This window comes from Neopelma chrysocephalum, unplaced genomic scaffold (genome assembly GCF_003984885.1).
Source record: "Neopelma chrysocephalum unplaced genomic scaffold, ASM398488v2 Primary Assembly neopelma1_201, whole genome shotgun sequence".
NCBI classification, from domain to species: domain Eukaryota; kingdom Metazoa; phylum Chordata; class Aves; order Passeriformes; family Pipridae; genus Neopelma; species Neopelma chrysocephalum.
In genome coordinates, this window is record NW_020897863.1 from 233,999 (window position 1) to 246,549 (window position 12,551).

At 57.7% G+C, this 12,551-nt stretch overlaps 1 protein-coding gene across 1 annotated transcript in view; it reads left to right on the forward strand.

Annotated features, from left to right (window-relative positions):
• Window positions 1–3,260, forward strand: part of MKNK2 (MAP kinase interacting serine/threonine kinase 2) — a gene marked incomplete at its 5' end in the record, with an annotated part of 5,521 nt that extends 2,261 nt beyond the window's left edge. Inside the window, 4 exons of the mRNA XM_027703071.1 lie at window positions 321–515; window positions 613–777; window positions 882–925; window positions 1,219–3,260. Of these exons, the coding sequence (XP_027558872.1) occupies window positions 321–515; window positions 613–777; window positions 882–925; window positions 1,219–1,486 (672 nt within the window). The remainder of the gene's footprint in view (window positions 1–320; window positions 516–612; window positions 778–881; window positions 926–1,218) is intronic.
• Window positions 3,261–12,551: the final 9,291 nt, after the last annotated feature.

Sequence of the window (12,551 nt, forward strand, 5' to 3'; positions counted from 1 at the left end):
CTGTGGGGTGTGGGTGCTGTGGGGTGTGGGTGCTGTGGGGTGTGGGTCTGGCTGTCCTGGTGCTGTCCTGCGGGGGTTGCACCCTTTAGGCTTTTTTTTTTTCCCCTGTGGGGTGGCAGCTCGCTGTTGGGTGACCCCAGAGAGGTGGGTCTGTGGCATCCGCTGTGCTGGGAACCCCTGCAGGAGGATCTGCCCTGGCAGGAGCAAATCCCAGGGAGCAGCCCTGTCTGCACCCTCCCTTCAGGGGAGCTCTGGCAGGACCCTCCCAGCCCCCCCTGTCCTTGGTGCCACCCTTTGGGCTCACCTGCCTGTCCCCACAGTGTGGCTCAGCCGAGTACATGGCCCCAGAGGTGGTGGAGGCCTTCAACGAGGAGGCCACGATCTACGACAAGCGCTGTGACCTGTGGAGCCTGGGGGTCATCCTGTACATCATGTTGAGTGGGTACCCCCCCTTCGTGGGTCACTGTGGCTCCGACTGCGGCTGGGACCGGGGCGAGGCCTGTCACACCTGCCAGGTGCGTGGGGGACCCTGCACGGCCAAACCCACCCCCAGTTTGGCAGCAGTGCCCCTGGCTGAGCCCCTGTGATTTTTTTTTTCTCCCCCCTCCCCAGAACATGCTCTTTGAGAGCATCCAGGAGGGGAAGTACGAGTTTCCCGACAAGGACTGGGCGCACATCTCCTTCGGAGCCAAAGACCTCATTTCCAAGCTGCTGGTGAGAGATGCCAAGAAGAGGCTCAGCGCAGCCCAGGTCCTGGAGCACCCCTGGGTGCGGGGGGTGAGTGGTGATGCCCCCTCCCTGCTCTCTGCTCCCAAAATTGGGGTGGGGGGGACACCCCCCCTCCGTGGGGTTCCTGGCTCTGACCGGCTGTTTCATTGCAGTGTGCCCCAGACAACACCCTGCCAACCCCCATCATCCTGCAGAGGTGAGTGTGGGAGGGGGGGCCCAGCCACTCAGCCCCAGAAATCCTGTCCCAAAACCAAAATCCCAGCCCCAAAAATCCTGGCTCCTCTCCTCAGCACCACTGTCCACTCCTGCTGCTTTCTGGGGGCTCTGCCACCACAGCTCTGTCTGGGCAGCAGCGGCTGCTGCGAGTTGTGTCCGAGCCAAGTTTTCGGTGCCTGACCACTACCAACACATGAGGAGGGACAGCCAGATATGTGACCCTGCCCTCCCTGCAGCCCCCCACGCCCCCCTGAGCCCCTGCCTCCCCCGCAGGAACAGCAGTGCCAAAGAGCTCACCTGCTTCGCCGCCGAGGCCATCGCTGTCAACCGCCAGCTGACGCGGCACGACGAGGATGAGGAGGAAGAGGCGGAGGAGGAAGCACGACCCATCATCATCAAAGCTACCTCACGGGCCATGCAGCTCTCCCCCCCCTCCGAGTCCAAGCTGGCCAAGCGGCGGCAGAAGAGCAGCCTGGCCAAGGCAGTGGCCGCCGGGCAGCACCTGGTGGCCCCGCTGGTCCTGGTGGCCGACCAAGCCTGAGCGGTGCCCCCTGCACCTGCTGGACCCCATATCCCCCCTTCTCCTTTCTTTCTTCCCCCCTTTCCCCCCCCCCAACCCCACTGTTTCTGGCTAGTGACAAGATCAGGACTCGTCCCTGTGGCTGGTTTCCAAGGTTTTGCTGATCTTGTAGGTCTGGGGGTGGGAGGGTTTGTTTAAGATCTTTTTTTTTTTTTTTTTAAGGTATTAAATCAAGCGTGAGGTTGCTTCACCCAGGGCACACTCAAGGACATCTGACAGACACACGGACTTTTGTTCCCCGACTCTTGGTTTCTCCTCTGACATTTCCCCCCCTCCCCGACACCAAAGGACTCTTTGTGCCCGCGGCTGCTTTGACGATTTCAGCTCATTTCATACTGTGAACAAAAGACCCTCGGTCGCGTTTCCAACAACGGGAGTCGCGTTTTAACCTCGTCCCTCCCCTCGGAGCTGCAGGTTTTTCTCCGAAGTTTGGGGTAGATCCCACAAAACCCCCCTTTCCCGGGGGTCCGGGGGGCACCTCCGTCCCGTGCTGGGGGCTGTCCCTGGCTCTGCTCCAGGGGGACACGGTGGGTGTTGTGCAGGGAACCGCTCGGGCCGGGGGGAGACGGTGCCAGCGAGGGAGCAGTGCCCTGTCCCACCGAGCCACCCTCTCTCCTCGGCATCCCAGAATAAGCTATTCACCCCCTTCTTTTCTTTCTTTTTCCTTTTTTTTTTTTTTTTAATGATTGTTGGTTTTAAACTGCTAGCTGTGCTTCTCTACAGGGCACAGAGAAATGTCTTCCTTTCCTCCCTCCCACGCTCCGGTGGCGGCTCCCGGGGGTAAGGCCAGAGCCAGGGATTTGCAGGCACCCAGGGCTGTGCTCTTGTGCCAGGGCAGGGGTTGTACTGCCTGGGTTTGGAGGCGCTGGTGGCTGTGCCCTGGTGGAGGTGTGAGGGGGATGAGGTGTTCAGGGTGGCCAGAGCAGCCAGAAACTCCCTCTGGGAATAGTTGTGCTCCGTGGAAAGCAAGGAGCCACTTAAGGAGCGCCGGGACCTGCTGCAGGACAGTGAGACCTGCTGTGGCTTCGGGCTGGCCCCAAGGCTGCTGTGGCAGGAGGGTCTGGGGGCACAGAGGGTGCCCAGTGCCCTGGGGATACTAGTGGGGAGCAGCCAGGCTGGTGGCAGCACCCAAGGGCCGCAGCATTGGGGGAGCAGCCTGGGGATGGCTCGGAATGTGGGGCTGGAGGGTCTGGGGTCGGGGCAGAGGGCAGCGCTGGGGTGTGTGTTCATGGATGTGCATCCGTGTTCACGTGTGTTCAGGCACTGCCCTCTCCTCAGGGCTTGCTTTGGGGGAGGGAAGGAATGCAGGGAAGGGCTCGGAATGCTGAGCTGGGATGAGGCCCTTGGCTGGTTTCTGGGTCTGCCCAGGAGGCACTTGGGGCCGGGCTGGCCTCCAGCTCCCCCCAGTGCCTCCAGATCCCCCCAACACCCCACCACAGGCGTGGCCATGGGTTGGGCCACCAAGCTCTGCCCGCTGCCACCCCCCCATTCTGCTGGGAAGGGAGTGCCCCCTTCACAGCCCCTGCCTGCTCAGTGCTTGGAGCTTTATATTCTGCAAAAGCAGCCTCGTGTGCACAGGTGAGGGTTTGGGAGCTCTGAGCTGGGGGAGAAGAGGCTTCCCTGGGTCTTCAGCTGAAGTCAGTCGCTGTCTCTGGAAAAAAAAAAAGAAAGTTCTCCTTTTCATTTTAAGACTGCTGACAGCAATACTATGCAATATATGTTGTTTTTTGTTTCAGGGAGGTGTGTGTGAGTTACCTTGGGGGAGGATGGTCAGGGGTGTTGGTGGAGCTTAGGGCAGGGGCCGTCTTCTCTCACCCTTCCTGGCCTTTCTGCTGACCCCGGGGGGGTCAGGGAGGGCAGCTCCATCCCCATCCCACCCCCCCAAAAACTGCCTCGCCCTTGCAGTCAGCCCTCTCCCAGTCCCACCGCGCTGGGTGGGGAGGAGCGAGGTGGTGACGAGGGGAGACCCCCCCACGCAGGCACTGGGACACCCCGGAGAGGCCTCCTTTAACAGAAAGGAAGAAAGGAAAAAAAAAGTCCATCTTGATTGTACATTCTTACTTTCTATAGCTTATTTTGTTTTATCAGTTGTAGATAATTCCTCGTTGTCTTATATTAAGAAATACTTGAATGATGTACAGTACAGCGATGCCTTGAGCTGGTATTGTGAAGCTATCGTCGATGCTGCACGGCGCAGCCTTTTTTTAACAAAAAAAAAAATCACACAAAATCCGTGGGAAGGGGATGGCAGGGGGATGTCTGGATTTATCTGTCCCCCCTGTGCTGCTGATGTTGGCAGGCTGAGTTCCCCCTTTTCCCCACGTGTAAGCACGATGTTTTATATAAATAGACGAACGCACCCTCTCTGATGGAGGTGGGCGCATGGCCTGGGTGACCCGTGCTGTGCTGGGAGCGTGTCCCGTGGGCACCTGGGGTGTCCCTGGCCGGGAATGTGCAGCTGGAAGGTGCTGTGGGGGTTTGTGGCCAGGGGGTGGATGTGCCGGGGGGCACCCGAGCTCGGCCCAGGCTTGGCTTCGTGTTTGGGGCGGGGGTTCGGTTGGTGGACCTGGCGCTTGGGGTGACCCGTGGCAGGGTCTGGGTGTTGGGAGAGAATCTTTAATTGCCTCTAGAGCTGGGGATTGACTCTGGAATGGCTCCAGTCTGACTCGTGGCAGTGCTGGGCACCTCTGGGTGCCTCAGTGGGACAGGGATGGCTGGGGAGACCCTCGTGCCAGCGCCTCTCCCGAGGCGGTTTCCAGACAGATGCTCCCGTGGTCCAGCACCAGCGACCCCTTTTCACCAACACCCTTCTTCCTCCTCTTCCCAAGCTTCCTCCTCCCCCCCCCCACCTAAGAGCATCTATCTTGGAAACCAACTTCAAAAAGATTTTCTTTTTTTTTTGTTTTTTTGTTTTTAAGCTGGAAACTTTAAGCGTTTTGGCTTCCTCTCCTTCCCCCCCCCTTCCTTCAGCCAACTAACTCGACTTTAGAACTGGTTAGAAATGTTTACTGTGAAGCTCTAACTCCTTTTTTATCAAACCAGGAGAAGCTTTCTCCTCTTTACAATTGATGAAGACTGCCAAAGCTGGTTCCACAGGAGTCACGTTATCGCACTGTTGGTTTGTGCAGCAGCGGCCTCTGCTCGGGGGCTGGCTGGGAAATAAAAACTGAAAATATTTAAAAAAAAACAACAAAAAAAATCAACAAAAAAACAAAAACAAAAAAGGAAAAAAAAAAGAAAAAACCCACACAAAAATAAGCACTTTACTTGTATGTACCAGGTGACCTGATACAGCTGAATTGAAGTTTTCCTTTATAACAATTGTTGATGCCAGAATTTTGTATTCTGTTTTGTAAGAATTTAATAAAAATGCATTGAGACCTAGGTGGTGGGCAGGTGCTTGTGGCAGGTGGGTGGATTGGAAAAGGTGAGAGGGGGAGAGAGACCCCTGGGTCTTCCCACTGTTGGCCTTCCCAGCTTCCAGCAGCTCCTGGTCCCGGGGGGCTGGGAGTGTGAGTGGAGTGGGATCCAGGAATAGGGGCTGGCAGCAGCTCCGGCCCTGACTCACTTTTCCCAGCGGGCTGCTGTGATCCTTGACTCCCCAGAGGGAGCGGGAGGTCACGGGCAGGGCTGTGCTCCCTGCCAGCTGCAAACAGCTTTTGGGGGCTGCTCTGCCGCCCCCTGCTCCCCCCCCTGCTCCATCCTCCCCACACATCCACCTGCCAGGGGGTGAGGGGCAGAGGAGGCAAGAGGAAGGTTGTGTGGGGGATCTGGGAGGGTTGGGGGAAGTGGTGGGGACTGAAGGTTGGGGATCAGGGTATGGGAAAGGGCTTTTTCCCTGGGCAGGGCTGCCCTTGTGGAGTTTTTTTAATGTATTCTAGTTGTTAAGGTATTTTCTGGCCAAGAAAATTCTTTTGCTGCCTTGCTGGGGGGGATGGAGCTGGATCCCTCTGGATGCCCTTGCTATGGCAGGTGAGGATGCCCTGGCTGGCACTGCTGTCCTGGCAGACCCCCATCCGTGGCACCCCCACTTTTTGGGGATGGGCTGTGAGATCTGCCTTGGAGCAGCTGCTGTTCCCGACTCTGAGCTGAGAGAGCCCCACTCAGTGCCCAGAAGTCTGGGCTCACAACCTGGGAAATGGTGCTTCCTGCAGCATCTGGATCCAGGCAGGACTCCTCCAGGGGCCTCCCCTCCCTGGCTGCTCCAGGACGGCCCACGGTGGGAGCAGGGCTGGGGTTCCCTGGATGCAGAGGATGAGGAGTGTCTCCCAGTCCCATCCCATGGTGCTGCTCCTGCCTTTGTTGAACAAAGTCATTGCTCCCTCTTGGACCTGGGGCCACCAACTGGTGACCTTGGACATTTTAGGAGCATCCAGTTCTTGGATCTCCTTCCCTGTTGTGTATCCTGCTCTCCTTCCCCTCTTGTTTGTTGTCTCCCCACCCAGAAACCCCTCCTCTCCTGCTCTTTGCTCACGGGTTATCCTGCAGAAAATCCACCTTCCAAGATTCCAGGTGGACCCCAGGCAGGTGGTGTGCCAAAGGCAGCTTTGCTGCAGACGCTGGTTTAGGTTTTAATCTCCACAATTCCTTTGTGGGTCCCTCTTTCCCCCTTCCCTGCCTCCACCACCCCCAAAACTGCCCAGCAGTTGGAACCCATCCCGGAGCACGTGCAGAGAAGGGCAGCCCTGAAAATAACCCAGCGCTGGGTTAAAATAACCTGCGCTGCTCTGGGGCCTGAGCATCGGCCCAAAATAGGCTCCACTGGGATCAGGGCACTATAAATACACTGGCATGGATTTGCAGTGGAGAAAAGCCCTGCGGAGGAGCAGAGGCGATGCCACCCACGGTGGCCTGGAGCAAAGGGGCCACTGCAGAGCCACAGGGGTGGCCTGGGTGACGTGGGGGAATCAGTCAGGCTGTGGGTGACGTGGTGGCTTGTGCCAGTTCTCAGGATTTGATGGAGCCAGCGGGTCCCAATGGGATCTGAGTGGCTGCTGGGGTCACACTGGGGTTCAGCCCAGGACACCGAGGCATGTGAAGTGTCCTCAGCGTTTTGGGTCTAAGCCTGGCTCTGCTGGTGACAGATGATGATCCAGGTGATTAATCAAAGTTTTGATTCACTATCTGCCCAAAACCCAAAGTTTTCTTTTCTTCCTTTCCTCACTGAAGTGAGGAATGTGCATTCCCTCAGCCCAGACCGCCCTCCTGAACCATCCATGAGCCCCGAACCCACGCTGGGCACGTGGAGAGGAAGGTGTGAAGGGCTGTTTTGGATCAAAAAAAGGTTTAGTTTTCCTTTTTGTGCTTTCAAAATGTTTTCTGGGATGAGGCAGAGAAAAGAAGAACCCCTGAGTGTTTTGCAGTGAGTCACCTCTCCTGTCCAGCCAACCAAAACAAACCAATCTGGGCTTTTTTTGGTAGAAGGTGTCACTTTGTGGCTGGTGTGTGTAGGTTCTCCCTCTGGAGCCATCTCAGGGAGTGACGTGCACCCTGGCACAGCCCTGTGTGCAGGTCTGGCTCTGCCCGTGGCCTGGTCCCTCTGCACCAGGATGAGCTTTGGTGGCATCGGCATGACCTGGCACGTGTTTCCTCTGCTGCCTGGAAAAGCCTTTGCTCAGCCTTGTTTGTGGTTTTGGATGGTGAAGGGTGGCTTTTGGAGAGCCATGTGGAGCAGGTTTGGCTTTCCCACAGGATTTCAGCTCCCTGTGGGATCACACAGGCCTTGGGAGCTGCGGTTGGTCACAGGAGTGGAGCAGTGCCAGGTTTTCCCAAAACCCAGGAGAGCATCTCCGGCTGTGCCCCTTGGAGGCTCCGTCGTGCCCGTGGCTGGAGCTGTCGTGGGCTCCTGAGTCCCCTTCTCTCCTGGCTGGAGGTTTAAATCAAGGCCTGGTGCTGTCACACGGGGTTTGGCAGGTCCCACTTTGCCCTCCTCTGGCTCACCCCCGGGACGTCTCCATCTTTGCCACACATCCTCCTCGGAGCTTCCTGGAGCTTCCTTATGCCTTAACATGACTCCTTGAGCCAGCCAGGGGAGAGCTACCTCTGCCTTCCCAGCTTTTCCTTGGAACACACGTCCCAAATGTATTTTTTTGCCTTCAGAGGTGAAGAAGGGCCGGGAGTTCCCCACCATCCAACTCTGAGCACCCCAGTCCCACCAGTTTCATTCCAGCTCCTCGTAGCCCTTTGCATCCCAGACCCTTTATTCCCAGCCCTGGATGTGGTCAGTGCTCCCTCCCCCCCAGCTGAACCACTGCTGGAGTGAGGCTTTTGCTCCCCCTGTGATTGCCCCAGCTAGAACAGCACTGCCTCTGCCCAGCGCCTGATCTCTGTTGGCCATTGGATCCAGGAATAATGACCCTGTGCTCCCAGGTCTATTTTTGGGATTTTAAGGACTCCTGCATGCCATTAATGTTTGTATTTCCCTGGTGTTGGTTGTGCAGCAAACACCTCACCCCATCCCACAGCACCAAGGTGAGTGTCCCCCAGGGATTTCTGTGCCATCTGGATTATCCCTTATTTCCACAGCTGTGTTTCCTCATACTGGACCTGAGTTGTTTGGTTCATCACAAATAACCGGGATCTGTCTGGAGCACTGGCACGGAGCAGGGTGGTGGTGCTGGTGGGATCAGCATCGAACGGGGAGGGATCCAATGGATGCCAAATCCCCTCCCTGCGTGATGGAGAACCACACGTCCTCCCTGGAGAGGCACACCATCCCCTCAGAGACACCACGTTGCTTGAGGATGGCCATGGATTTGCTGGGATTTGGGAGCAGGGAAGGCTATGGTAGAGAGGCTTCAGCCTCCATCACCTCCCTCCCCACCAGCATGGGTTGGGCTGGATGTTCCTGCACCTCCTGGGCAGGTGACATTCCTGCAACACTCCTGAAGCTGGAGGAATGTGGGACTATGAAGCCAGTGCCCACCACCCACTTCCTACTGCCAGGGGTGCAGCACAGTATAACTGTGTAAAACCCCACTTTCGGTGATTTGGGGTTTCTGTCCTGACTGCTCTGGCACGTTCAGGAACACGCACCCCAAGCGCTGGTTGCTTTGCGTGGAGAAACTGCCAGTGCAAAATGCAACACAGAGAAAACATGTCACTGGAAAATATAAACTATATCTGCCAGTAAGTCTTTTCAAAACCAAAGGAGCCTGCGTTGTTTGGTGGTCTCTAACCTTAGTCTTAGTGTCTGCTCTTGACACTGAGCACTGTTCAGTGCATCCCTCATCAAAGCTCGCTCCTTCTGCCAGATTTCACAGCGAATCTCTGCTCTGCCATGCTCAGCGAAAAGAAAAACACCAAAAGGAAAACTCTGTGTAATAAAGGGTGGATAATCTTCTTCCTCCTTTAGGAAAACTGTGTTCTCTCTTGCTTCAACCTGCTTTTAACACACACACACAGACACACACACAGGGATGAGGCTCCAGCCCCCACCCCGTCCAAGCACCCAGCCGGGCACAGCGAGACTTCAGCTCCCTCTAATGTTTCTGGCCCGACAGGAGGATCCCGCAGCGGGACAGGCCCGAGCAGGGAGCGGGCGGGCGGCCAGGGGAGCTCGGCCCGAGGGGAGAATGTGACGCTGCAAACGTGTGGAAGCAGCTGGGCCGGCACAGGGGGAGCGTGTGCGTGTGATGTGCCGAGCAAACGGCGTGAGAGGGGAAAGGCTGCAGCGCTCTGGAAGGGAATGCGGCTGCATTTAATGCTCGGTTAGTAACAATAAATGAAAGATTTCACAGCAAAAAGGGCCGTTCCTCCAAAAAATACTATTTTTTAATAGTCTAAATAAATACTCTAAAATACTCTAAGTGTTTCCATCCCTGGGAATGTTCAAAAAACGTGTGGATGTGGCACTTGGGAACAAACGTGTTTTATGGTGAACATGGTGGTGGTGGGTTGATGGTTGGACTTCATGATCTTAAAGGTCTTTTCCATCCCTAATGATTCTGTGATTTTATGATTCTACTCATTCCTGCCTGCACAGGGACTATCAGGACAGGAGCTCTGAGCTCTGCATGGCTGTGGCCACAGGAGTTTCCCAGCCCTGTCCACATGAAGTGCAACACAGCTGTAAAAACTGCAGCAGATGAAGCAGAAATGGGCATTTGATAACATAAACACAAAACAAGGTTGGAAGCTCTTGATCAAAATTAGTGGTATGACACCACCACGGCTGTGGCGGTTCGTGGTGGGAACCTGGAGCTGTAGGAGGGTATGGAAGCATTGAATCCATACAAACAGCACAGAATCCATACAAACAGCACCTAATCTGTACAAACAGCACCGAATCCGTACAAACAGCACCCAGCCCATACAAACAGCACATCAGTGTGTGTTACAGGAGGTGTAACACCGAGGCACAGGAGGCAGAAGGGGCAGCCAGGCCATCTCCTCGCTGACATGCTGAATCCCAGACCACAGGAATGGATGTGTGAGTGCAACACAGATCAGGGGACGGATAACAGGGAGAGGGGGAATGTAATTACCCTGTGAAGAATAAATCACTTTAACGGTTCAGTTACTGAGATCACAGCGAGGCAGTGGCACAGCCTCTTAATTAATCTTCCGCTGTGCAGCCCGTTCCTGCCCCTGCTCCATCTCCACCTCACCCTGGCGAGGACATTCCATGGTGGGCACACACCAGCTGGGCAGATCCAGGAGGATCTCGGGAGCAGCAGGGCATGCCCAGGTGAGGGATCAGCCTGTCCCCGGGGAGAGCTGTGCTCCCTGCTCTGTGCAGGGTCATACCTGTGGCCATCCTGGTGATGTGGTGTCCCTGTGGTGCTCCAGGCCTGTGTCAGCAGCAGCAGTCAGGAACTCTGAGCTAATTATTGTGAGGAATTGCTGGGCACAAAGCAGGTCTGGGGATGGCAAAGCCCTGGGTCTGCTGGTTTGTGAGAACATGAAGGGAGAGCCCCCCCTTCACCTCAATCCCACCCACTGCCCCTCTCCACAGCCCAAACATCCCTGGCTCCTCACTCCCAGCACTGACCCCCTTCAGCCCCACAAGTCCCAACCTCCCTCCATGAATTCCACCCCCATTTCTCATCACAAACTGCTCTCCGGGCCCCCTCACCCCTCGTCCTCCCCAGAATGACCCCCTTCACAGGATGGTCCCTTTATCCCCCCAGATTGGGGACTGCTCCTCTTCACCCCCCACATTGCTCCTCAGGGAAATGAGGAGCCTGTGTCTTGTCTCCCAAACTGCCCCTCAGGGATTCCTCCCCTCACTCCTCCACATTGTTCCTCAGGGAATCACACCTCCTTATCCCTCAAAACTGTCCCTCAGGGATCACTCCCTCACTCCCCCTCAGGGACTGCCCCCTCTTCTTACAAAACTGGGCCTCAGGAATGAGCCTTTGTCCTTCTCAGGGATCACCCCCTTGTCCCCCAAACTTCCCTCTGGGATTGCTTCCTGCGCCCCCCACCACATTGCCCCTAAGGGAAATGCCCCCTTATCCCCCAACACTGCTCCTCAGGGATCACCCCCTCACAACTCAGGGATTGCTCCCATCACTCCCCCACATTGCTCGTCAGGGAATTCCTTCCTTATCATCCCAAACTGTTCCTCAAGGATTGCTCCTCTTGCCCACCCCCACCATGTTGCTCCTCAGGGAAATGCCTCCTTGTCCTCAAAACTGTCCCCCAGGGATGGCCCCTCATCCTCTTCAGGGATCATCACCTCCTTACTCTTCCTCCTGGATCAACTCTCATCCCCCAAAGTGCCCCTCAGGGATAGCCCCTCATCACCCTCAGGGATCACCCCCTCATCCCCAAATCTGCCCCTCAGGGATTGCTCCTCTTACTCCTCCACATTGTTCCTTAGGGAATCGCCCCCTTTTCCCCCAAAACTGCCCCTCAGGGATTGATTGCTCCACTATATTGCTCCTCAGGGAAATGCTGCCTTACCCTCAAAACCCCTCAGGGATGGCCCCTCATCCCCCTCAGGGATCACCCCCTCATCCTCTAAACCGTGCCTCAGGGATCGCCCACCAAAACTGCCCCTCAGGGATTGATCCCCTCACTCTCCTATGTCGCTCCTCAGGGAAATGCACCCTCATCCCCAAAGCTGTCTCTCGGGGATGGCCCCTCGTTCCCATCAGGGATTGCCCCCCAATTCCTAAATCTGCCCCTCAGAGATGGCCCCTTCCCCTCAGGGATGTGCTCTCATCCTCCTCAGAGATCGCCCCCTCATCCCCAAAACTGCCCCTCGGGGATGGCCCCTCATCTCCCTCAGGGATCGCCCCCTCATTCTCCAAACTGCCCCTCAGGGATAACCCCTCATTCTCCAAACCGCGCCTCAGGGATCGCCCACCAAAACTGCCCCTCAGGGATCGATCCCCTCACTCCCCTATATTGCTCCTCAGGGAAAAGCACCCTCATCCCCAAAACCGCCCCTCGGGGATGGCCCCTCATCCCCCAAAATGTCCCTTAGGGATGGCCCCTCATCTCCCTCAGGGATCGCCCCCTCATTCCCCAAACTGCCCCTCGGGCACCTCGCCCTCCCCACACTCGCCCCTTTAGGTGTCACCCCCTCGCTCCCCCTCGCACCTCCCTCCATCCTTCCCCCGCGCGCCCTCCCCGCTCCCCTCCCGCCCGGCCCCGCCCGCCACCCCACGCCCTCTCCCCGCCCCGCCGCCGCCTCCGCCGCTCCCCCCTTCCGTGCCCGGCCGGCGGCGGCAGCGCCCGCCCCATGCGCCGCTGCTGCCCGGCGCTCTGCATCGCCGGCACCGCCATCGGCACCACCGCCATCGGCGCCACCGCCACCATCGCCCCCGTCCCCGTCCCGCCCGCCGCCGTGTCCCGCCCGCCGCTGCTGGTGCTGGTGCTGCTGCAGCGCCGCCCCGCGCCGCCCGCCCCCGCGGCCCCGCCGCACAAGATGGCGGCCGGAGGGAGCGGCGGCGGCCCCGGCGGCCTCTCCTCCTCCTGCCCGCAGCCGCCACCGCCCCCGCCGGGCAACGGGGCCGCGGCCGCCGCCTGCACCAACGGCGCGCCCGCCTCGCCGCCCGGCCTCACCTACAACCAG